General features: G+C 39.8%; 1 protein-coding gene across 2 annotated transcripts in view; it reads left to right on the plus strand.

Annotated features, from left to right (window-relative positions):
* The window catches only part of kiaa1549la (KIAA1549-like a), a 50,781-nt gene that overhangs the window by 16,301 nt on the left and 8,694 nt on the right, over nt 1-25,786 (plus strand). The window contains exons 5-15 of one of the 2 annotated variants that reach the window (XM_074677010.1): nt 3,532-3,754; nt 6,919-7,052; nt 8,023-8,191; nt 10,472-10,531; nt 11,097-11,257; nt 11,932-12,103; nt 12,418-12,578; nt 14,709-14,744; nt 20,025-20,218; nt 23,685-23,830; nt 25,409-25,533. In XM_074677010.1, the coding sequence (XP_074533111.1) occupies nt 3,532-3,754; nt 6,919-7,052; nt 8,023-8,191; nt 10,472-10,531; nt 11,097-11,257; nt 11,932-12,103; nt 12,418-12,578; nt 14,709-14,744; nt 20,025-20,218; nt 23,685-23,830; nt 25,409-25,533 (1,581 nt within the window). The remainder of the gene's footprint in view (nt 1-3,531; nt 3,755-6,918; nt 7,053-8,022; nt 8,192-10,471; nt 10,532-11,096; nt 11,258-11,931; nt 12,104-12,417; nt 12,579-14,708; nt 14,745-20,024; nt 20,219-23,684; nt 23,831-25,408; nt 25,534-25,786) is intronic. The other variant, XM_074677011.1, reaches the window with a different exon arrangement.

Here is a 25,786-nt window from a genome sequence, read left to right on the forward strand (position 1 = left end):
AGATTTTGGGAAAGGACAAATCTCCTGGGAGATCGCAGCTGAACCAACAAAACAAAATTGAGCAGATACTGTATGTGGAGGAAGTGCTCTCTAAAATTGTTGCTGGGCAAATATTGGCTTAACAGCAGCAGTGATTATGAAACAGCATGACATGGATGTGCTGAGCTTTTCAATGTGTAGTCTCACTGCAAGTGTGAAGAGTTAATCCAAATTAATCACATCCATCCTTTTTTGAGGACTACAGTTCTTTGAGTGTCCACTAAAGGCTGGATCCAAGGTCTCTGGAAGTCATGTGGACACCTTTTCTAAAAACCCATCTTCCAACAAAACTAAACTATTTCTCAGCCTGGGCTGCCTGTTTGGCTGTTTAAAGGCAGACATTGTGTGATGCATTACCGTTTGAGACAAAATATGCAAAGACAGTGGACAGTCCTTTGGAAAGGTGGCAATGTGTAGCCATACAACAAATTTACATTTAGGAGACACACTTTTTTCAGGGGACAGATGAGAAATAAGGAGACAATTGAAGTCTGAAACCCACAAAGCTTTGCTTTTTTACATCTGGGTCCTTCAAGATGTGTGGTGACATTTTGAAGTTCATAAACTGGTTTAAAAGTTATTTATCGGGGTCCTGAGGCATTGCTGCAGCACTATTTCCTCAAAGCAGCTTTCATATCACTGATTTTATTTTTGAGGTTTTCTACTGTGCCCTTGGAAACTTCACACGCATTCACTCTGTTCAAGATCTTTATCCAAATGTTCCCTCTCTCTTTGATTGCCCGATTGACTCACTGATAACTGCTAAATATACATTATCGTTATAAAATATCCATATCCTTCGCCGATGAATGTTTTTCTTGATTTTCTATCAGTCACAACATTGCTGCTTGCCAGGTTTATTGTAGTTTATGAGTGGTAGGCATGCAGAGTTTGTTGGTGTTTTCCAGGTAATCTGAACCTGCGTCCCTTTCATGGTGTAATTAGTTAACTGGCTGATTATTTGCAGTTGTGAATGCGGCTAACGCTGGAGCCAAAAGGGCAGTTTCATAACGGAACCTTAGAACTAATGATCCTGTTTGTTTAATTAGGGATGACCAATACCAGTACGAGTACTCCCTCTTGAGTACTCATCGACACAGATTGCCGATACTACTAATACTTTTGATACATAAAATTTCAATTAACAGTGACAGATAATTTTGATCAGACAGTACAGTCGCTCTGACACTAAGTCCAAATAAAACACAAACAACTCTCTCTGAGTTTAGGATATTTTTTATATATATTAAAAAAAACGTTAAAAGTACACAAAAAACTAGCTGTCAGAGTTTAAGTATTTTTAAAGTAAACTGCAAAATAAAACAGTTTAAAAACTGTTTGTAAAACTGTGAACTCTCCCTGGTTCATTCATATTGTCTGAACAGGACCTGGCGCACATTCACCGTGGTGTTAAACCGCAGCAATTAGCAGCAACTAGTGGCGAGGAGGACTTGCTCCATGTAAGATTTTTTTTGCCTAGAGTATCTGCTGCTGGTATCTGCAGCCTTCACCAATACCGATACCCTAAAAAAAAGCTGGTATCAGCACGATGCCGATACCTGGTATTGGTACTCGCCCATCCCTATGTTTAACAACTGAACATGCATATGGGCCCTGGTTTTGAAGATTGTACAGGTTGTATTGACAAAGCTTTGTAGTTTTCCATTTGTAGTTTTAAGGGTATGTGGACCAGAAGTTTTCCCATACTTAGAGAGCATGATCACATGACCAATGGGAGGGAACTCTATAGCTGGTCGAGTTGAAGGCTTAAGGCCAACTTTAACTCCACCTCTGTGCTCTATGCTTAGGCGACTGAAGGTTAAGTTGAGTCAGCATTTCCAACATGGTAACCCGCATAGGCCTTTAAACTCAGTATTTTCTTCTTTATGAGAAAAAGGTCTGATACACTGAGTTTGTACACTGTGACCATTAACTCCCATTGTCACCCTTAACTAGCGGACGAAGTCATGTTGTTCAAAACTGTTAGCAATTTCATAGACCAGACTGTTTTTCCAAGTGAGCAAAGCTAACCGCCATGCACTCACACTAGATCCATGCCCGTTCAGTCTCTGCTCCAACTTACACTGGCTGCATTTTCAGTCCAGGTCATATCCGGACCGCCAGAAAGCTGGAGCCATGAGGCTAAAGAGTTCCTGCTCTTCCTACTGCAATGATAAGCCTCTCCTCACTCATGTTGGGATGTAAAACCTCAAACCTGTTGACTCCTGACCTAGCTCTGCTCACCATGTCCATTTGTTGCTGTGGTGAAGTGAAATACCAACTGGTGTTTTACAGATTTGATGCTGTGATTGGGCAGAGATGGATCTTGTGTCTTTTACTACTTCAGCCACTGTCAGATGATTACATTTTCATTCCCAGGTCAAGAGTTTGTTTGTGATCCAGTTTGCCAGCAAGTTACAGTAATAAAGTGATTTGAGTACTCTGAAAACCAAATCTAGTTAATTCTAATTTTTTCAACAAAGTTCATTCTCTGGTAGAGTTTTGTCAAAATGATTTAAAACTTGCCTGGTTGAAGTGACTTGCAGCAATGAAGAATGCATCATGAGCCATCTGTTGTTCACTGAAGATGTAATTCAGTTCATTCATGGCCTTGGCCCATACATTGCTTGCCCCACTTCAGTGTCCTTTTGCTCTGTTTTTGTCGAGTCACTCCAGGCAGGGCTGTTGTCTCATCAGGCTGAGAGTTGCAGCTCGAGCTAGCTCTGCTGATGGATCATTGACTTTTCCATGGAGTGTTATTCTGCATCAAAGTGTAACAGAGACTGACAATCATACATGAAGTGTGTGACACAGAATGACACAGACTCGGTGAAACTGGCACTCGTACACAGAACAAGAGCTTTGAGAGGCCTCCACAAGCACTGGGCACAATGTCGATCTGGTTTGGAGTTACATGGTTGTGATATTGATCGTCTTATACTTCCTGGAAACTTAGTAGCAAAGTTGAACAAAGCACATCCAAACTTTTTTTAACCTCTTTTCTTTTGTTTTAAACCTCAACAATATCTATAGCTGCACTCTCAGGCAAGAGCCACACCAAAAGAGATGTGTCTTCTTTCTAGATCACAGATTGGCAGCCAGGAACGGTAAGGAATAAAGAGGACAAAAACAGAGGAAGTGGAAGTAACACACAGTCACAGCTGCTCAGTGTAGATGACGTTGGAAGGTGAAGGAAGGTGGGTGGGTGGTGTGTAGCTCTAGAAATACAAGCCCTGACTCACTGCCAGTGTGTCTTTTTCTGGGACTTGTTTTCTCAGATTTAAGCTGGCTTCAAAGATAAAAGGATTATTTTTCTTTTTCTGATGCATTTCATACCTTAAAGTATATCAATGCTGGAAGAAGCATGGCACATACTAGTTTCAACATGTTTTTGGGATACAAACACACAGTAATCTTTGAAATATGGAGGTTCACTGTCAATGTGACAAGAAAAAGATTTGATGTTCTGTTTTCTCTCTGTCTCCTTCACAGGTGGAGCACGATGAGTGCAGTCCCCACAATGTGACGCTGGGTTACTACGTGACCAGTGGGAAAATAGCCTACATTTCCTCCATAGTGATCGAGGCCCTGAGTGTCTACGGCTTTGATAAGCTTCTGTCGGACATCAGGCAGCACACCCCATTGGTAAAGGCAGTTCTGGTTCCTGTGACATCCTGGCTCCCTCTTCCAAGCATTCACCTCCAGATAAAAACAGGTGAGGAAACATGATGGAAAATGGAAAGAGATGAAAAGTAATGAAACAGAACTTAACTACAACTTTGTATAATGTTGGACTGAGAGAGGATAAAGAGAGGACAGGGAAAGGTAATTCAATGAGAAAATGGAGACAGACACAGGGGAAGAGCAGAGCAGAGACAAAATTAGAAAATCCTGATTACACGTCTGCTCTCCTTTACTCTTCTCTGATACACTAAAGCCCATACAAACTTGCATTATTGCAGAGCTGGCTGAGGCAAATTGGTCCATTCATTTGGGTTAGTCTCTTAAGCCTCTTAAAAAAACACATTTCAGCTTGTGTGCGTGTGCACACACACACACACACACACACACACACACACACACACACACACACACACACACACGCACACACACACACACACACACACGTACACAGACAACGAGAGGGAGAAAAGAGGTGAAGCACAAACTGATTTTAAAGAAGATGTGGATCTGAAGGCACTCTCCTTTTTTTCATAAACATTTATTTAAGCTCATAGTGGTCATCATAGGTACCGTAATTTAGGTTTTATGATGTCTGCTGAACAGAGCAATATTTTTATAGCTGTCGTTGCTTAGTTATTGATTTTTTTTTTGCATATTTATACAAACTAGGGACGCACTGATCCAACCTTTCTGGTTCTGATAGCGATACCTTTGGGTATTGAGTGATACTGATGCTGATCCAATACTAGTGTCAGAATAGTTACCTACAGGCCCTACCTTGAAACAAGACTGGAAATGTTTCAAGTAAAAGGCAAAAAATGGGTAAATATGGAATTACTGAAGTAAATATTTACTTAAACTAAAGTATACTAATGTTTACCAGAAGTTTGGTGTAAACAGTGCTTCAGAACATACAGAAATTACTCTGTAAGTGTAAACAGGTCTCGCTTGCAAATGAGACGTGAGTCTCAAGAGACTAACCTGTATAAATAAAGGATAAATTGAAAAAAAAACAAAAAAAACCTGTATAGCCCGTAGACTGGTGATGCAGCAAAAAACAAAGAAAGTGCATCAGACAAAACTTTTCAAATCAAGTATCCAAGAGCACCAGTTAAAAAAAAGGCATAGAGCTGGTTGCCTGGATCAGCACCATGGATCGGCCCCTTCCCACCTATACTGATCCAGCTTCGAGGGACTGGATCAGACCAATATTTTAGGAGTAAGGATGGAAAAAATGTTTGAGTATTTTCTGCTGTTCTCTGGTGGTTGTCTTAAGCCCTGTTTCCACCAAGCGGTTCAGTTCAGTTTGGTTAGTTTCAGCACGGCAGGCTTTTTACAGCGTTTCCACTGACTAATCTTGGGTCAGATCCCCCAATAACTGAGATGAGCTGTCCCACTTTTTGGGACCCTTCTGTAGGGGTGCCAGACTAAACCAATCTGATCTCGGAAGGTGGAGCTACAACACTGCAGACCACTGATTGGTCGAAAGAATTGCCACTTACTGTGCAACAGCAGCAGCTGTATTTCACCTGGCAGCTCACAGTCTTATCTGAAACAAACTTTATTGGGCTTTGTAACAAAGAGCCACACGCCAATCACAAAGAGGACGGAATGCTGAATGTCATCCATCGTTGCTCTTTGTTTACGGTGTCACGTCACACTATTATGTTACTGATGCAGCAGTCGCCATCCAGCTAACACGCCACCTACCATGAGGGGGCACAGTTGGCTGTTGAAATGCAAACAGGACCAGGCTTAACCGAGCCAACCCGTACCAAACTGTACTGATCCAAACCAGACTGCTTGGTGGAAACGTGGCTTTACTGATATGGTTTGTTCTGGAGTTGTTGATTGGACCCAAAGTGCAAGACACCACCACAGGCAGGCGTACAAAAAAAGGGGTTTATTGTACGCAGGCTGATGAATGGAGCTGGAGGTGGAGGTGTTGTGAGATATCTGGCCCAGTGATGAGAGGCAGTAAACAGGCTTCAGATCAGAGACAGGGCAGGTGGTGAGGCACTACGGTCTGTTCAAGGTAGGCACTGGAAAACAAACAAAGGCAGACAGTGAGACAGGTAAATCCACTAAGAGTACAGGTTGAAGAAGACACTGCTGACCGTGAGCGAACAATACCTTTTGGAGAGTGGAGCCGTCTGGCAGTATGAGAGGTGGAGACCTGAATTTGGCCTCCTCTTGGTGGCCCACACTCACTGACTTTGAGGTGCATCCTGGCTGAGTCTGTGAAGGCTTAGGGCTGCCCTAAATTTCATAAAATCATGGAGTGTGTAATGGATCACATCCTGTCTTGTCTCATAGTGGACATATTTGCAAACTTAGTGGCAGAGAATTACCCTGGGGTCCCAGCACTGGGACGTGAAACTCTGGACTCGCAGAGGAAGTCCACAAGCACAGCAGGGTCAATTGTCAGACAGACAGCATGGAAAATGCAGCCTTTGTTGATGCTTCAAAAATAAAAATCTGCCTGTACATTTAGACGTACGAAACAGTCTCAGTCGGCCTCAATATATAGATATTTCCACAGGCTATGTGTCTGTTTGTAGTGTAATAAATATATATTTGTAGTATTCCTCCTATTTTTCCGGTTAAGCTGTTTTGACAAACACATAGTGTTCTAATAAATTGTTGAAAAGTTACTTCACAATCAGTCTGTACAGCAAAAGAACATGGTTCACACAAAATCAGGCAGTTGGTCCCTTGAGATTTCAGGAAATGAATAATTGTACAATAAAAGTTCTTAATGCTGCTCTGGTGAGCTACATTGTGTCATCCAGGTTACGTGAGAAGTGACAAACTACCAGCCCATTCCTCGTTACATCACTTTAAGCCCTTTCAGCCTCATGCACTCAATCACTTTCCAGCTCACATCAATTAATTGAGATTCAGGTACAATATGCAAACAGGTGGGTGAATAGAAAGCCCAAAAAGGGAAAACATTTTTACACAAATTGATTGAATACATCCAGACAATGAAATGTAGATTTAACTTTACTCCTCAATTTCATATGAAGTGTTGTTTGCAGCGGCCATTCTACCAAAGTGTCCAAAGAAGAAAACAAGCAAACAAAGCTTCATTCACCACAGCTCCAGATACTCCAGACTCAGCCCCATGACTTTTCAACTCATAGAAAAAATAGATATTTCAAATGAAATTTAACTCTTTTTCTTCTCTCCCAGTGCTGAGGTTCGTTGGTCCAGCAGATAACATCTACTCCTGCAGTTTTGTGGAAATGCTGGAGAGAAGACTGGAAAACGCTTTTGAAGAGGCTCAAGACAAAGTGCTGGAGACCTACAACAGACTCACAGTGGAGGTACTTCATGGGTTCAGGGCTACTTCACTGAAAGTAAAGACAGCCAGTCATATGTTATAATATTTTATTATGTTATTAGAGGGTGCCATGTGCTCACACTATGGTACTTTAACAGTGTAAATAACCTCCTGTAAATTTGATCCTCTGTAACATTCACTCAGTATGTGATTTTTTTTTCTTTTTTGAATTAATTTTAATTAAAGGATTATTTTGTTTATTGGGGCTGTGACAGTTTGCTGGCTGAAATCAAGTGGCAGACAAAACACAGATGGTTTGGGTCAGCCTCACACAGACACTATCGATAGCGTGACAAATCAGTATCATTTGCGCCTGTCACTGGCTGTGTAACCACATTTTTTTTTCAATTTCAGAGGTGAGAAAATAAAACAGGTTTGTTAGGAATTACAAATAAAATGAGAGATGTCAACTGTTGCTGCTTATTGATTTTTAAGTGTAGATTTGTTTCTGATATTTCTGGAAAATCAAACAAAGATGGAGTAGTATTATTTTAAAGTTCAATCTTTAGTTTTCTATGCTTTTTTGAAAAGAAAATGCAGCTACTGCATATTTTTATAGGGAGACCATCATGTTGTTGTAATTTTTTCATTATTTCAAGAATTTCCAACAATAAATCATACTAATAAAAAAGGGCTTGACTATCTTTCTCAAAGTGTGCATGCAAAGAATGTACATCAGCTCTTATATAAATTCAACACTGACTGTGTGGACATGTTTTGTGGTTCACCAGAACATTCTTTTGGTTTATAGTAATTTTAAATGAAGCAGAACCTTGGCCCCGAGCAGAGGGTCTCTTTACTAAATGGGTAGCTAAAAAGCTAAAGCTAAATAAGAAACAAAAAAGTTATAACGAGGGGTTATATGCTTTTAGATTATGCTTTAGTTACTTCAGATATATTAGTAAATATCAGCTGATCAAATGTAATAATCTGTTTTCATGTCTCTCCCTCAGATTCAGAATGTGTTCCAGGAGTCTGGCTCTCCATCCGTCTCTCTGGTGTATGTGGTTAAAAACCAGGATGTGATCCTTAATGGGACTATTACCAGTGGCCTCCTCAACCAGCTGACGGCAGAGCTGGTGGGATACTTCCTGTTCTACCCGCCGCTGGTCATCGCTGAGCGTAAGACAGACCACAGTGCACCACCTCAGGGTCTAAGTGGAAAAGTACTTCATTAAGCATGACACATAAACCCAAACAATTATCAAACTGGAATCTCGGTTACCTTGTTAGTTGGCTGCCTTTTTGTTGTGTTGTAATTATTTTGCCAATGCACTTTATCACATTCTCTAATATTAAATTCTTATTTAAGGTACCCTGTAAAAAAATTTCGATTACTGTAAGATGTTTGCAAAGCCATCTGCAATTTATTTGAAGTGCTGCGTTGTTTAGATTCACGTTGGCTTCTCCACTTCTACCTCATTTGCACGTTTCTTCCAGCCACTGTTGATTGTTGAAATAGCATATAGCAATAGAATTTAAAGAAAAAGAAAACAGACCCCAAATGTTTAATAATGCATATGGAGTATTCCTCAGTAAATTCCGAATTTTTTTTTTATTTCAAAGTCAGAATCAGAACCAGAACCTGGTTTTTTTTTTTTTTTTGCCAAGTACGTTAACACGTACAAGGAATTTAACATGGTGTATTGGTACTATACAATTAGCAAGGAAATAATGTGGAACTAGCAGCAATTTTGATAATGCAGAATAAAAAGCTACACAATATATAAAATAAAATATAAATATTTAAGGTATGAAATATAAAACTATAGAAAATAAAGAGATAAAAAAATGAAAAACAAAATAAACAAAGGGGCACTTTGAGACCAATATGAGAAAGAAGGCTTAACCTTTAGTATTTTGACATCGCTTTTGCATCATTGTATTATAAGAGCCTCTTAGTCCATCACAGTGTAATTTTAGAACTATAACCTTTGTTGAATATTTACATTTTCCAAATGGTTGAGGTCCACTGAGACCATTTTTGTTTTGTTTTGTTTTGTATGAGTGTAGTTTTATTTTTTCACATTTATTTTCAGACATTATATTTACATTGACATTGTTACAGTGGAAATCTCAAATGCACATGCTGACTCATTGAACTCATAGACCACGTCTAACAGACCCCATAAATAGCCCACTTGAGATCTGCGTATGCCATCTGTGAGAGTTTAAAGGGAAAACAGCTTTAATCATCTGAACCATGCCACGGGCTATTAGTTGTCCATGCTTGATTCAGCTAATCTTCACTTGGTCAGATTAGATTTGTATCTGTTTGAGCCTGGTCTCTACCCCAGAGAGGATGGAACATCATGTTCTAAATGTGTGAAATATTGGTGTATTATGGATATAATGTGGCGAAGGGAAATACTTATCAGTTGTATTATTACAGACATGTAGGCAGTGGATATGCTGAAAGCGATTTTACGGTTGACGCTCTGGATCAAAGCCGTCTGAATACCTCATTTTAAAAAGACTGGTCCATGTGAGCAGTGTACGTCAGCCAGTTTATGTGATTAGCAAAAAGCCAAAGGAATGTGTTGTAAACCCAATCCATTTATTGTTAAATGTTGATTATGAGCTGGTTTAAGTTGAATATGAGCTCAGGTGATGCAAATGTGCCTGCGTCGAGGGTAAACAAGATGGCAGAAGACAGGCAGCCAGTATGCTTGGCATTAAAACTCGGGTATTAACAGCTGCTGCCGCTCTACTGCCAATGACTCGAGCTAAACACAGCTCTCGGCAGACAGCCAGCTTGTGGGCGTTCGGTGAAGACAGATGGTGAGACAGGCAGATGAGATGTTGGGAGACATTGGTGGATGGTCGAATGGGACAAATAAAAAAGACCAACTGACCCAGCGAGTAGTAATGGGTAGATAATGGCAGGGAGAGTGGGTTGGTTGTAAATGAGTGGGTAGGAAGGGAATAAATCTGCTGACAGGTAATAAGCTGGACGGAGCAAAGAAGGCACAGGGACATGTGGACATAAAGGAAAAGTGAAACTTTGTGTTGATGACAGACAGAAGAAATGGAGGCAAAGCAAATAGATATAATATATGTCCATACTAAACATGTGACATACCTCTGCATATTCATATGTTGTAGAACTCCCTGAATTTGTCTGTAAACTGCTCAAAACAGTCCATTCTAAAGAAAAATAACACAAGATCCTCATAAGACTTTCTTAAATGATGAGGTCATCACTTAAAGATGTCCTGAGACATTTGAGGGTTGCGCAGATTAAAGGTGAATTATATAAAGGAAATTGAGTGTGTCCTTTTAGGGTCTGTTAATTGTACCTTCCCTTTAATATTGTCCTTCAATGAGCCAAAAGGGTCTTAATTTTGACATAGTAAATGTTGTATGTACTTGTTGTTTTACCTATTTCTCTTTTTTTTTCAGCCCTTGAATACCATAATCTCAACACATCGATGGCGACCAAGAACTACTGGGTAAAAACAGGTAAAAAGTTCCTCAGACCAACCATAGACTGGATAAAAAAGGACGTCATCTTGCTAAGCTTGAAATCAGGTTGCCACAAAAACTGCTCCCCCTGGTGGCTGGCTGCAGTACAGGTCAAAAAATCAATTTCCCCTGCCGTTCCAGATGGGCTGTGGTCAAATTTTAAAAAATTATTACATCTTGTAGAAATGTTTCTCACATCCGATTGTCCTTGTGATTTGAAGATATTATTTGGCTGTCTTGTATTCAAGTCCTCTTTTGATTAAAAGTTTAGGAGGGAGAGCCAAGAAGAAATTATACTATGGAAAAAAAAAATATATAAATTTCTCTCAGATTCTCTCTGAGTCCCTCATAGCCTCTACTACATTGACTTTGGCTGCTGATGCGGCGCCTGTGATGGGGATATTTTGGCTTCAAAATCGTACAGTGATAAATGGCAAAGCCACACTGTCCACTCTATAAACAGTCATTGAGACCAACACATTCACATCCCAGGAAAACAAGAGTAAAATGCCACCTCTGTACATTCTGTTTCTCTGAAAACTTCTCTTTTCTTTTCCTAAAGTTATCCAGGATGTGGAAAGCTCCTCCCTGGAGGACAATTATCACAGCTTCGCCAGCTTGATGGAGCAGCGGCTGGCTGAGCTCTTTCTGGTGGCCAGCAGGCAGGCCCCTCAAGCTGCAAGATCCCGGCGGGCCGCAACCTTTGGGGGTTACACTGTGCAGGTAAGAAGGATTGAGGATTTCGTGTTAATGACTGTAGTCGGGACAGAAAATATTCATTTAAAACTTTGACTTTCCTTGCAATGCTTTTTTTTATCTCAGTAAATCCAACAGTTTTTACCTGTCCACATGTGAATAAGAGCCTGTGGTCACAAAGCCACAAAGTTGTTCTTTGAGCTAAACGCCAAGGCCAGCTTGTGGACATGCTCGCGCTGATATATATATATAGAGAGAGATTCATAGTAGGTTCATTCATTATGTTTCCAATAATGGTCGACCATGCTGAGACCAAGGGAATAACAGTTTTCAGTGGCCAGTGCAAATTCCTGGAGGGAAAAATAAAGCTGTCATTCTGAAAATACAACTCCAAGTGTTCCTGTGTTCATCAAGAAATTAAACTCATCTCTATCGTTTCTTGCATGGCCAAGGTTATTGAGAAACAGAACACCTTCCTGAGTTTTAGAGGTCACCCTGACAATGGTGATCATAAAAATGCCTTACAGTATTTAAGATGGAGAGACTGAATATTGATTCAGAAAAGTTCACCTTTTGTGTCTCATTTCTACTTTGTGAATCATGACCTTGCAGTGGCTATGCCTGTTTTCCTCATTCTGTTGTCAGAACTTGAAGTTTATTTTTGCATTGACCCTTAATTTTGTGCCAATTTGCTTTTTCAGATGGTCAGCATTCGTAGAGTACTTGGCCCCAAGAATCCAGCTGAAATGACATACTACGCCCAGCTTCATGGATCCCCTGTTGTTGGAACCACTGCTGCTAAGACCCTGAGCGGTCTGGACCCTCAGACTATGGCCCTGACATTGGGATACTTCGTACAAGTACAAGCTGAACGTAAGGGTGTTAGAATACTGTACAGTGTTGAAGTGCTGATCAGATTGGTAAAAAGCAGGTCAATTAATGCACAAGAAACATCATCCATAAATGCGACTGTGAAATGAAAGAAGGAAAGTGCTGAGCTATTAAGAAAAATAATCTAATATTTCCATCAATGTATCTCACACAATAAATGTATTAACTCACATTGACTTAGAAGAGTCAGACAAAAGGATTTATTTAATTATTCTATGAGACTGTTATTGTACTGATTCAAGCGTCTAAACTAAGAACAATGAATGCACACTAAAATTCAATTTTAATGTTCTCAGCTGTGGTAAAGACCCCCCCAAGCAACCTTTGGATCATGGCTGTTCTGACTCCTCTCTTCCTGCTGATGGTGGTGATTGGCATGGTGGCCTTCATTTTATGCAAGAGGAACAGAGTCATCTTCAAAGCTGGGGCCTTTAGGACCTTCAAGACCCGCTCCAAGGTAAGACTGTCAGACAGAGACAAACTGTTCTGTGGCTCTAACTTGCTTATTTTATGTTTGATATGAGTATATATGGATGATCTTGAATTGTTTGTTGAAGAGTAAGTCTGTCCTAGTTGAACAAAAGTGGCCCAAAAGGGGGTTCAAAGCGGCGCCAAGATTCTTCACCTGCTGACACGTGTTGAAAGCCAGTTCTTGAAGTTTTGTGTTCAGTTTCTGTCTCCCAGCTCCAGTACTAATGACTGTTGTTGTATGATATTTTGTACTGGCAAGGCAGTCAAATGTTTTCTGCTATGCTCGACTTGATATCTAAAATACAGGTAAAAAAGTGTCAATTGGTCCTGGGTCATCAAGAAACACGGCAATGTCATCAGCATAGCTACGGACATTCCTACCATATCTCCTGATGACATTTTCAAGAAGAAAAGTGGGGCCCTAAATTTGAACCCTGGGGGACACCCCAATTCATTCTATAATTTTTTGACAAGCATTCACCCATAACAACATAAAATACACTGTTGGTAAGATTTAAACCAGTTACAAACAGTACCAGTAAATCTAATGAAATTGTGAAGTCTGTTTAAAGGGGATGTGAGTATTTTTTAAGTGATCTCGAAAAAGTCTCCCTTCTAGATACATGCCTGATTGTAATCCACACTTTTAAATGAAATTATCAGCCCCAATATTACAGGTTACAGGTCATTTCGAAATGCTACTTCTTAGCCTCCTGATTGGGCCAAACAGGACCGAGTGATTTACAGCACGTCTAGGTCCCTATGACAACAACTCAAAGGCTGACGAATCGGTGTTTTTCTCTGCTGAAAATGATTTCTGTGATTAATTTTGTAGTGATGTTGGACAGAGAGAAGAGAAGAGAACGTAATTTTAGCATCAACCAGGACAAACCTCTGTGTTTGTGTTTCCTCATTCAGCCGTATCAGAATATCCTTTAGCCTATGAGGGGTTTATAATTGACTATTTGGTTCTTGGTTATAAGAAGACCATAAGTAGGGTTTTCAAAAAAAAAAAAAAGTATGATGCTTATTTTGTGTAGTTTGGTCCTACACAGCAGCAGTAACCAACATAGATAATAGCTGAAGTTGAAGTCAGTCTTTTAGCAGATGATTCTATTGACTATGAAGTCTTTCCGTTTGTTTCATAAACAGATTAAAACTCCTTGTGAAAGCTTTACAAAATCCACATTTATTCATGTGACCTTTTGTTGTCATGATTCTGGCATTTAGGATTGTTTGGGCCTGAAGCTGTAACTAGAAGGTTTCCGTCCAGTAGTACCAGTAGTAAAAATAGGTAAAACTACAGAATAGAAATATGGCAGTGCTTTTCAAACCAACCCAGGTCTTCTGGTAAAACAAAATGGTCCATGTAAGAAACCACTCCAGTTTCATTCACTCCAGGGTGCTGTGGCATATGGCACATGAAATGATGGAGGTATCTCTCCATATGCCCAGAAAGCATCAAGAGATGAAACTGAACACTCCAACCTCAATATTTGGGATACAAGTTCATCATCATGGTAATAATTATATGAAGAGCAGTGCTTTTGTAACAGTTAAAGTAGTATGGGAAAATGACTTGGACATTTAAAAAGAAAATTAACTTGGCCATGTTTTTTAAGTATGGGAAGCTCAGATTAGTCCATAAACACAAACAGTCCAAATTAAAAGACTTGCTGTAGTACACAACTGAAAATATAGTTGTACTTACTCCTTACATTATAATTTTCATATTCTCCAGCATCTTTATTTTTAAGTTATTGTGTGAAAATAAAACACTGCATGGTGTATGATTGTGTCAATTTATAAGATTTTACGCAGGGTGTAGCAATATTTTGAAATGTGTATGTAAATGCCTGTATGCATGTATTTATCAGATCTGTACATACAGTCTTCTTTCTCTAGGGCGAGATCCAGTTAACTCAAATAAGGTATCGTACGGGCACTTCTTCCTCAAACGTGTATGAAGTTTTTGCTGAACCTTAAACTGTCGGCTTCTTTTCAGGTCTCAGATCCGGGCCCACCTCAGTTCTGGTTTTTACTGTGGTCTATCCTTTTACATTGTATTTCCCTAACCTCTCCCTGCTTTTATCCCTTTCACTCTCTTTCTGTTTAGACCTCATATCGAAGGGAGGGCAGTTACCACCACCAGGTATCCACTTAAGACATTTGAAGCCTGGATTAGACTTACCAGCAGAATTCATTCATAGAGTCATGAGTAAATGAGCCAGTGCTGCTTGTTGTGCTGCTCCAGAGTGACTAGTTGTGGCGTTTGACTTGTGCAGAAGATATCATGTAGTTATATCCATGAAAGTTCATCCCTTCTCTCAAATGGTGTTAATTATCAAAATTTACTGACTTTCAGTTATTTGCAACAACAAATCAAACAAGAACATTTCAAATATCTCAACACAACGGAAATTTCAGAGTGGCATCTCAAATTTCTACAAAAGTACCACTTTGATGGTGTAGGGAAGTAGAGAAGCAGGACAAATTATTGCTTGTGTTGCAGTCCTCAAATCCAACCAGATTTTCTGTGAAGGCCAAGCCAGGGGACCCTGATTCCCTACTCTAGAATATTCCAGGACTTCTCCTAGGACCTAACCTTGGTGGACTTTCAGATTTACTTTAGGTCATTGACAATGTCAGCTTTATTTATAGAGCACATTTAAATAACCAGTGGCCTATTATGGTGCTTCACAGTAAAAATAGGCAGACACGATAAAAAACAAAGAAGGCTTTAAAAACAATACAAGCATAGAACATAAAAAAACAATACAGATAAACATAACAAGTAAAAAAAAACAATAAAAGTAACTAAACTCCTAAAGGCCAAAGTGAACAAGTGCATCTTGAGCAGAGTTTTACAAGTGGTGGAGCTATTCTCAGTATGCACAGGCAAGGGTCCAGCAACATTTAAACTTCACCTTCCTCACAGATGGCATGACATGTACTCCTCGTATTTCCTGATACTCATTGGAATCCATCTTGCCCACCACCCTTTGCAGATTTTTTGTTTTGGAAAAAGCAAAACAGCCCCACAGCATTACTGTAACACCGCCATGCTTCACTGTATGTGTGACAAGGTGTTCTTCTGAATGTGTGCTTCATTGTTTCTCCTCCAAACATACCGCTGATCCACACGCCCAAGAAGTTACAGTTTTGAGCTATCTACATTGTTCTTGTTTGATTTATTTACTGCAAACAGCAGAAAGTTTGTAAATAAAAAAACAAAACAAAAAAAACAATGGGGGTTGAATAATTTTGAGTGCAACTGTTTATCATTACATGCTGCCTGTTGCTGTTGCTCAGTGTAATTGTGCTTTTGGCTACTGTGTGGACATGAGTTATTCTACCATACTCACCAGTTGTGGATGTAAACAGGACTGGTAATATGATTGTGTAATTCATAAGCATGTTCATGATGAGGTCGAGTGCTTTGGTCTGACAGGTTTAGTTGCAAGAAGACACAAAAGTAACAAACCAAGCGATCTGTCTCAGACTGTGTCTAACAGAGCCACTGGTGTAAAATAATCTGCCTGTCAGATCGCTTTAATTGACTCAATAACGATGCAGTGTTGTAATCAAACTATTGGCCACTTCGATAAGTTTTTCTTTGGGATGAGGACATGTACAAATACGAAAATAAATAGATAACGTCAGATGACTTCTACGCAGCCTTTTGACCAGCAAACACTGGATACATTTCTGAGCTAGTGGCAAGAAACTTCTAGATCTCTTACTGTTATTTTAAGCATACGGTAAAATAAAAATGTCATCAGTTCTGTATTGCACCTTAAGTTGTCAGTCTAACCCATGGCTGTCCAATTTGGGGCCTGCGGGCCAAAAGTGGCCCGCCAGCAATTTTTTTTTCGGCCCGCTGCCAATGTTTGAATTTTTATTATCCTGACCACAAATGAGCACTCTGTTACTGGGAATAGTGTGGCACTTGTCAACTCAAATCTGGAAGTCTATGACCAGAGAGTGAGCAGATGCAGGGTCATGGCTGGGATGGAGCGTATGAGACAGTGGCACTCTGACAAGAGAAAGTTTACAAATAGTCAGGAATATGAGTCCTTTTTTTTTTTACAGAAATTGATTCTACAGCAGTATGACTAATTTGTTGGTAGAAAGTTGATTTTTGAAAAGAGTAAGATCTTTGTAAATTAATGTAAATAAAGCCATCATTTACAGGGGGAAAAAATTCAAGCAGGTATCCAGTTTTGTTTCTATTCCTTATTTTAAAAAGGATGGAAAATGCGCTATTTTGGTTTCAAAGGAGCATGCTGCGCCCCATGTTCTTTAGTTGTATCCCACTAAATGTCTTTGAAGACACAGACCTGGTCCTTGGGCCACATGGATGTTCAGTAATTTCATGCTTTGTAATACAGTAGAGAAAAGTGTTTCCATTTTCAAAATTACTTGTATGAGTACGCATTTTGCACAATTATGCTATAGGCATATTTAATATCATGCACTGTAACATGAATGTTTAGTTATGGCCCATGACCTTCCACCTTGGCTTGTTTTTGGCCCTTCACTGAAAAGAATTTGGCCACCCCTGGTCAAACCCATTACTGTGTTTTTTTCTTCTCTTAAGAATTTAGGCCAGTAGACCTTGAAAAAGGAATACTCTGTTTTTTGATGGTACAGGGGTTCATTTGGGGTCAAGATGTTGTCACCCAAGTGAGAAAATTCAGACTAGTTTACATTATTGATGTGGGCTCGAAAAGTTGTACTCTCAAAGATGACACCCAGACTAGACATTGAAGGAGAGTGGGGCTGTACGGTTATGTATAGTTAGAGTGAAGCTTTTTTTCCCCCCTTTTTTTCTAGAGTGGATTTGGAAGGAACAAGATTTTTTTCTTTTATTGCTCTTATGTTTGTGATAGTTATGAGGGACCTGGGATTTAACTTGAATTAGATTGTCTGTGAGGAAAGATGGTGGATAACTGAGTTGAGTGTAGAAATAAGAATGTTGAAAATAAAAGGCACAAACCATAAGCAAAGAAAGTAACCATAATACAATAATTGTATAGTGCAAAAGCTTTATTAAATCAGAAAGTGGCTTGACTCAAACATTTGACTTTTTACAGAATGCAGAGTTGGGAGGCAGTCAAGAAAACACACAAGAAGCCAAACTGTGGTAGAAAATGAAATTTGATGAGACTTCACTAGCAGAAGCTTTAAATATCCAAAATTATGGTCCACAGAAACGTGAAAAGAGAGAAATTATCAGGAACAATGGAGACCAACGAGTCAATGGTAAATGTACTGATGTAATGATTTCTCCACTAAGAGCATTTTTACATAACATGTCAGTCACACAGCTTTCATTGACTTTTGGTAGAGACTAACATGGAGAGTGCCCATTAATATTATGTGACCCCATTTACACACTGCTGGCACAGTTACTGGTTCAGCTACTGGTACAGCTACTGGGATGAAGCTTTGGGGTTGAGTGTTTTTTCCCAAAGATTGTTTATGGTACATCAGGACTTTGAATTAAACCCTAAACCTTATTAATCTGAATAAAACCTAATGTCCTTAAGTTTTCAAATCCTGAAAATTTAATAGCGAATCATTTGGCCAAAATAATTGTGAGGTGAAATTGAAATGTCAGTTCAGACTTTTTATATGTTGTCTCTTTGATAAGGGTGAGACAAAAGTACACAACGATTCATTTAATCAAACACACAGTGCAGCGTTTTACTCAAACAGCTTCACATAAAGCAAGAATAATGGCTTCTAAACACATGAAGAGGTTGTTTTAAAGCTTTATAAATGATCTTTAAAGGCTTTAAGATAAAAGGTGCCCATCTGTTTGTCAGAAATGCCGTCAGAGGTCAGTTTGAGAGAGAGTCCAAAGAGTGTCTGGCTGAGACAAATGAGAAAGTTATTTGAGGGTCAGAAACCAGATACTTCCCTTTAACGTTGTCTGACACAGTCATTTCAGAAAATACTCTCCAAATGAATCACATCCATTTCCTAAAAACCATTGCATGACACATCTGTCTGCTGCTCAATAGCATACATAATGGATATTGATGGAGTTATGTGGTTGGAACTGTATATTTAATAGGGTACCTCTCTTCCTGCTGCCCTTTATCTGCTCATCTGCACGCACATTGACAAGCAAGCCCACAAACACGCGCACACACACACACACACACACACACAGGACAGCAGAAGGTCTGGGGCTCACACGCAGATGCTTGTGGTGATGATTTCTAAGTCCCGTGTGTGTGAATGTGTGTTGTGTCATAATGATTATATTTAAAACTGTGGTCTTACATCCCCGCAGTCTTAGGAGAAAATTCTTCCACTAACATATTCAGTCATGCCGTGGCGATAAACCTTATCTCCATTCCTTCTCTATCCCCTGTCCCTGCATGCGTGTTTCTAATGTATCATTTTCCAGACACTCGTCTCCCGCCTTAGACTGTGTGATGAAGCCAGATGATGGCTGAGCTGTGTGTAGGACTGATGAATTAATTATACTGCCACCAGCTTGATGCCCATGCTGCATAACCTCACATGCACTGAGAATTTAGCATGCATCAACAAATGCATTATGCAGCCCATTTTAGAACCGCTTAAAATAGAAAGGGAAGGAGAAATTCAGGGTTTTATCTTCTCTGTTGTGTAACGCAAAAAGGGTCTCTTTCCAATCCCTTTAACACGTTTTCTGTTATGCAAACTGAAGGTTATTGAGTTTTAAAGAGATGGTGCTGAGTGTTGGCTGCAGTAAAGCCTATAACGTCAAAGAGGCTGTTTTTTTTATCCAGCCGTTGTGTTTGGAGACAATTCAGGTCTCTTGAGAAGAGGAAATGTTTTACTACTATCTGAAATAGAATAAATACGACTGCAGACAAAACACTTATCTTCTCATGCTTCGTAGGCAACACCACCGCTGTTTGGTGCACTCTTTATTCACTCAGACAGAAAATATTCAGTAATTATGCCAAACTGTTTTGGATCTAACAGTCCCTCTATGCATTTCAGTGGTGTGTTTAATTGTCAGATTATTTCTGCAACATGATTCATTATGACACTTGTCCCATTATTAGTAATGCTTTACGATTCTTATATCAAGCATATTTGTGTCCATGCCATTCAGTGTATAACTGTTTATCATGCAGTGATCATTGTTAATCACATTAAATTGCTGCATTTCCCTTACTTATCAGCCTGTGCTGTGAAGACAAAAGGGAAAAAAACTGAATACTGCTCTATCCTGCTGCTTTTTGTATCTACTGCATGTGCTTTGCGTGTTGAAATCAATTTAGTTGTAATTCATAGTGTATTTTTTGAGTATCATTCCAACAGGCATACCCAAGGCTTTGAAACAGTGGAATCATACTTGTGTGTCCTAATGGCTCAGAGCCCATAGAAATCTAAGATTTATGTGTGTCATTGTTTCCTCCCTCAGCCGGTCCAGGGTTTCGACTACGCCAAGAAGCACATGTGCCGAACTGGTGATGAGACCATCTCTGGTACCAAGGACACTCTGGTGCTTGGGATGCCTGTACGCGATGCTCCACTATCACTTTCTTTGGACAAAAAATCTCACCAGGATGGGACCGCCAGCAAGAGGCCTCCATCTGCCGACATACAGAAAGGAGGGTGAGACACTTTGTATGAATGCTTTCCTGCCTGTGTTTGAGTGCTGTGAGCAGGTTAAGGCATAATGACTATACCTGAATGCCTGTTTCTGATTATCACCAGTCCATTACAGGCTCCAGTGACATAGTCTCACTTTTATGTATCTGTCTGTTCATAATCTACAATTTAAAATGATATTATCAGTGCCAAAATTGATTATTTCTAAATATTATTTCTCAGTGTCTGTGGTCAGGTCAGAAGGACACAAATCCTTTACGAAGGATTTCTTGGATTTATTTTGTAGTAATGGTGGACATTGAAGCTGGACTATCTAAAAGAAAAATGACATCAGAGCAGAAGAAAGCTAAACAGAGTGATAGAGCATGAGCTAAAACACTAAACTGTTTGTGATGATGTCCATTCCAACCCACAGTCAGCAGTTATTCTGCAGTGGTCTGTTCAAACTTGAGAGTCTATCAATAAAATGAAGAGTGAGGCTACGTTGGCTCTGCTTGGTAAAGTTGGAGTTGGTAGAACGGCACTGGTAAGACATAACCAGGATTCTCTAAAATTACATATTGTGGGCATATTCCAAAGGACCAGGCTGTGAGTAGCACTTAATTTTGCTTTTCATGTTCCAAACAACAGCACTACATAACTACAAATGAATACATTACCTAGCAGAGGATATGAGCAGAGGGGAGTAGCTAGGATTTCTGCTCCTCGCCACCCGCGGTGCCCGCCTCTCTCCCTGCTTAGAGTCCTACCATGCCGCTCCACCCATCACCGATCAGCGCTCAACCAAGACAGCATCTTTGCTCCACACTCGCTCCACACTCGCTCAAAAAATATGCGCCTGCACATTTTACTTATCTTTATTTGAAGCCATAGACCCCAAATGGGTGGAAAGTAATAGAATATTTTTACTCAGTTACTGTATTTAAAGAGATTTTGGCCCAGATGTGGGCATGCTTCAGGGGTGGTTTACAACACAACGTTTTAGGGTAAAACGCAGAAGTTTTGTTGCGTTTCAGCCTCACATTTACACAGAAACGGCGATTAAGCCAACCAAAAAGGCAAACTTTGAAAACAGCCTCCAGAGTGGAATTTTTCTGAAACGCTGCCGCTAGTAAGCTGGTGTTTTCAGTGGAAACGCTGCTTCGCACTAGCACATACAACAGTACAGTTGTTACAATCGACGCAAACTACCGTGTTGTGCTTGTGCTGCTGAATCTGCTGAATCTGCTGACTGTCTTTATACAAAATGTGCATCTGTTGCTCCACTTTTGCACTTAGTATTCGCCAAAACACCAGATTATTGGCTTAACTGTACTGTGGTGGAGATCTCCCAAAAGCAGCTTCTGGACAAGACAGTTATAGCGCCTACTACAGGGCTGACATGCTAACTACAGCGTTTTCAATCCCTCTGCGTTTCCGTGTAAGCGTATTCAGATGAAACGTTGTCATGTAAACGGGGTATCATACTCTTGTGAGTGGAAACAAGTGAAAATTAAGCAGGATGGCGCCCCTCTCCGTCACCCCATTTATAAAAAAAACCCCTGCTTTGCGCTTTTTTCAAATTAAGGCCGCCCTGCTCACATGCTCTGTTACCTAAACCCTTCAAGCTGTCTTGACCAAAGAAAAGGAGTGTTAAAAAGAAGATCCATGCTTCACACATTTGTCATGGCTTTGTGCTCATTGGAAACCGTGTCCTCATCCCCAAAAAACACTACCAGTTATAGCCAAAGGTGTCACTGCAATCACTGCGGTCCTCACGGAGCCTTTAACAAACTTGAGACAATTTGGACCCAATGAAAAAAGCACAAGTAGATAGTGATACTTTTAGGTTGCAGTTATTAAAAATACGAAAAAAAAAAACTTGTTCCTGATCAACATGATTATTTTATCTATTATTTTTACAAAGTAATAGTGTGGCTGTGTAAAAGCTGTGAAATAAACACTAACTAAAACCAAATTGGGAAAAACCGCTTGGAAAAAGTAATCTGTGTCCCATTGGCCGCTCCTACTGGTAAGGCAGAATACTAATTTGCATTTAAAGACTCCTGCCAAACTAAAAAATATCTGTCTTTCAGAAAGTTTTAGGTTTTTATTTTTCCCAGATCTCAAACAAACTGTTTTTGTTGCGATGTGGTCATGGATGTCAGGAAATGAGATGTGAAAAAAAGGTAGAACACTGACCCGTTTATTCATGATGCAGTGTAAACTTGGATGTTTTGTGAAGCCTTCCTGTTTAATTCCTCTGTATATCTGGGACCAGACGGTAATACCTCCAAAGGGGAATTGTATAGTCCTTGAGTATACTGTTTAAGCCTTTTGGTCGTTCCTGACACGAGTGTTTGTGTGTGAATCACTTTCTAAGCCAGAGAGGCCAGCGGTAAGCAGTGCAGCCTGTCACAGATTTGGATAATCCATGCACAAGTCCAGTGTCAAGACGAAGCTGTTGAGGCAAGCTTCTCTGTTAGGAAGAAGATTTTAATGAGGCCAATCCAGTTCAGAACACAGCAGGAGCTTTATTTGTCAACAGAGCCGTTCAAACATCTGTTTAAAACCCATAAACCAATTAAAACCGAACATGTCAGAATCATTCAGCATAAAAAGAATTAAATGTAAGGACAGAAACTTTGTTTGAGAACAATACTGTTAAACTATTGTCAAACTCTGGCACATTTGATAAGGATTTAAGGAAAATTGCCAAGCTTTGAATAGTTTAAGAGCAAAGGGATCCCATTTCCAGTAGGAAATAATTGTCTCCTCTGGGCAGAAGGATGGAAACACTTCTTTTTCACAATTTGATTTCACACATCTTTCTACTACAGCATTATGAACACCCACAGATAATGCTTACATTGTTGGTGGTGAGATTTTCTCCACAAATGAATTCATCACACCTCCTGACAGAAATGCACAAGTGTAGACAAATGAGAGTGGTTCAATTAATACACCACAGAGTTAACCAAACAGGAGCTGGAGGAGAGACCCTTTGCTTCTAGAGGACAACAAACATGTGGAAATTCACAACCAAAGCCAGAGCCTGTAGGGCTCTGTGAAGCAATCCTAATTTTACATTCTAAAGACCTTTCATATGTTGATATTAATCATTCAAATCAAATCATGAATTAAAATTGATATTAAATATTTGTGATGTTTTCCATACTGTATTACTTTTATTTCTGAAACTCATACTTTGAGTATGTGAATTTTAAAGTGTTGCCCTCAGCCTAACCTGATCTTTTTCCTCCTCTCCTCTCCTCTCCTCTCCTCTCCTCTCCTCTCCTCTCCTCTCCTCTCCTCTCCTCTCCTCTCCTCTCCTCTCCTCTCCTCTCCTCTCCTCTCCTCTCCTCTCCTATCCTATCCTCTCCTCTCCTCTCCTCTCCTCTCCTCTCCTCTCCTCTCCTCTCCTCTCCTCTCCTCTCCTCTCCTCTCCTCTCCTCTCCTCTCCTCTCCTCTCTGGATATTGTTGAAACAGGAGGTTGCCTAGTGACGAGGATGGCTCAATGTCAAGCAAGGGCTCAGGAAAGCTGAACACCAGTAAGAGCTCCTCAGCCCACAGGCCAGCGACCAGCAACAGCAGCAAGAACGGCAAAGAGGAGCTGCACAAAAGAAGCACAAACGGTGAGGAGGTGCTGGCAGGGAAGAAAAGGTCAAGGAAGAGACATAAAAGAGAGTACAGGAGGAGAACAACGTTGGCAAAAATCCTGCCCACCGTCCAACTTGGTAAACAAATGTAATTTAAAAATTTTGGTACTAGACCTCCTTTAGGCAAACGTCTTGCAGAGATGTGCAGAGCATCTCAAAAAGGTATGGTAATCAAATATCTAAACAAATACCACAAAATTTTAAAATCAAGCATTAAAAGAAAAATTATCTAAAACAGAAGAATGAAAATGAGGCATAAGAAATATTAAGTTGGAATTACTCTCATTACACCTCACCTATCGAAGTCCAAGTATGAAACATAACATACAGTGTAGGGGTAAGATCCAACACTGAAAACCTTAAAGTTCAAATTACTCAATTGGACTAAGCTATTGAAACTTAAAATGAGTAAGTTCAATTTACTCAAATGCCTGAGTTTTCAAGAGTTAAAAATGATGATTTCTGAGTTGATTTAGCTTCTGTTACTGTTTAAGTAAGCACAACTTAAAATCATTATTTTTGACTGTGTTTTGTAACCGTGAGTGAGGAGGGGACGCAGTTGATATGAGACCCTGCTGAACTTCCAGACATGCAGCAGTGACACAGGTTCTTTGTGTTCCCATGACATGGACTGTTTGTCTGTGCGTCACAGCACGGACCAGCTTCTTGTGACATCGATCAACTGTCTATTCTCTATGCGGTGTGGACTGACTGTGTCAAAAATGAATAAATATAGTTTTTACACTTAATTCAAAATTTGCCAAAATTTCATTTATTAATATATTAACCATTAGGCAGACTGCAAAAGTCAGTAGGCACAAGACCCTGTGCCATGGAGCACAGACCACCAGTCAGTGCTGTGGGGCTCAGACAACCTGTGCCCCCTGAAGAACAATATTTCAATGAACAGCAGGGTCTCATATCTACTGTCTTCCCTCCTCACTCACGGTTACTACAGTTATGACATAAGAGCAGATTTTTGTTGTGACTATGTTTGTAACCATGAGTGAGGAGGGAACGCTGTGGATATGAGACCCAGCTTAACTTTAAAATGTTATTTAATTTAGTTATTCAGATCTGCTTCATTTTTTTATTATTACATTTACTTGATTTATAAGGCAAATTTATTGATATCACATCCTTTAGTTTTGAGTAAGGTCAACTTGTTATGTGTCACAGTGATATGGATATGCAACATTTTTTAACATTACTTTATATTCTAATGTGTAACAAATATGCATCAGGTTTAATTGATTAAAGACATTTAGTAGAAAGATGTCCCCTAATAATCATAACTACTTAAGATTTTGAGTTTAATTAGCTTATTTCATTACTTAGTTTTCTTAAGGTATCTGGTTTATAATCATTTTTCAAGTAAACTCAACTTATCATGGTTTTCAGTGAAGGCCCAGGTGCCCTGTATGGATAGACTATCAAACCTCCTCTATTTGCGCAGTTGTTGAATGGCACTGGTTGAGTTTATGATTCTTACAAAAAGCTTCACAGCCCACACTTTTACCTGGACTAACCTTGTTGTTTTCCTCTGGTTTTCAGACCCATATGAGGACCATTCAGGCTCTCTGCGTCTCATCACAATCAAACCCATGACAGCTCAGCCAACTTACTCCTACCCCTCCTCCTCATCTCACAGCCAGGACTCTGTTGCCGTCAACGGAGAGGTCAGTCCGCACACATGCACCTGAGTGATGCAGCAGTTTAAATAGTTTGTGACGGAGAGATAAAAATAACAAAGAGAGAAGGAACTGCTCCTTGAGCGGCTGGTTCACCTGAGGATTCTGGCCTAGTGTTTAAATGTATAAAACATACTGTGTCAGTGTTCAATACAGACACAAAACCTTTAAAATCTCCTTACTGAAATTCACCAAGCTTCCTCTGTACATGTAAAGACAGGGGGAAAAATAATGATTTGAT

Source organism: Halichoeres trimaculatus, unplaced genomic scaffold, assembly GCF_033239565.1.
Source record: "Halichoeres trimaculatus isolate MK-OKI-2021-1 unplaced genomic scaffold, fHalTri1.1 fHalTri1_scaffold_10, whole genome shotgun sequence".
Taxonomy (NCBI): Eukaryota; Metazoa; Chordata; class Actinopteri; order Labriformes; family Labridae; genus Halichoeres; species Halichoeres trimaculatus.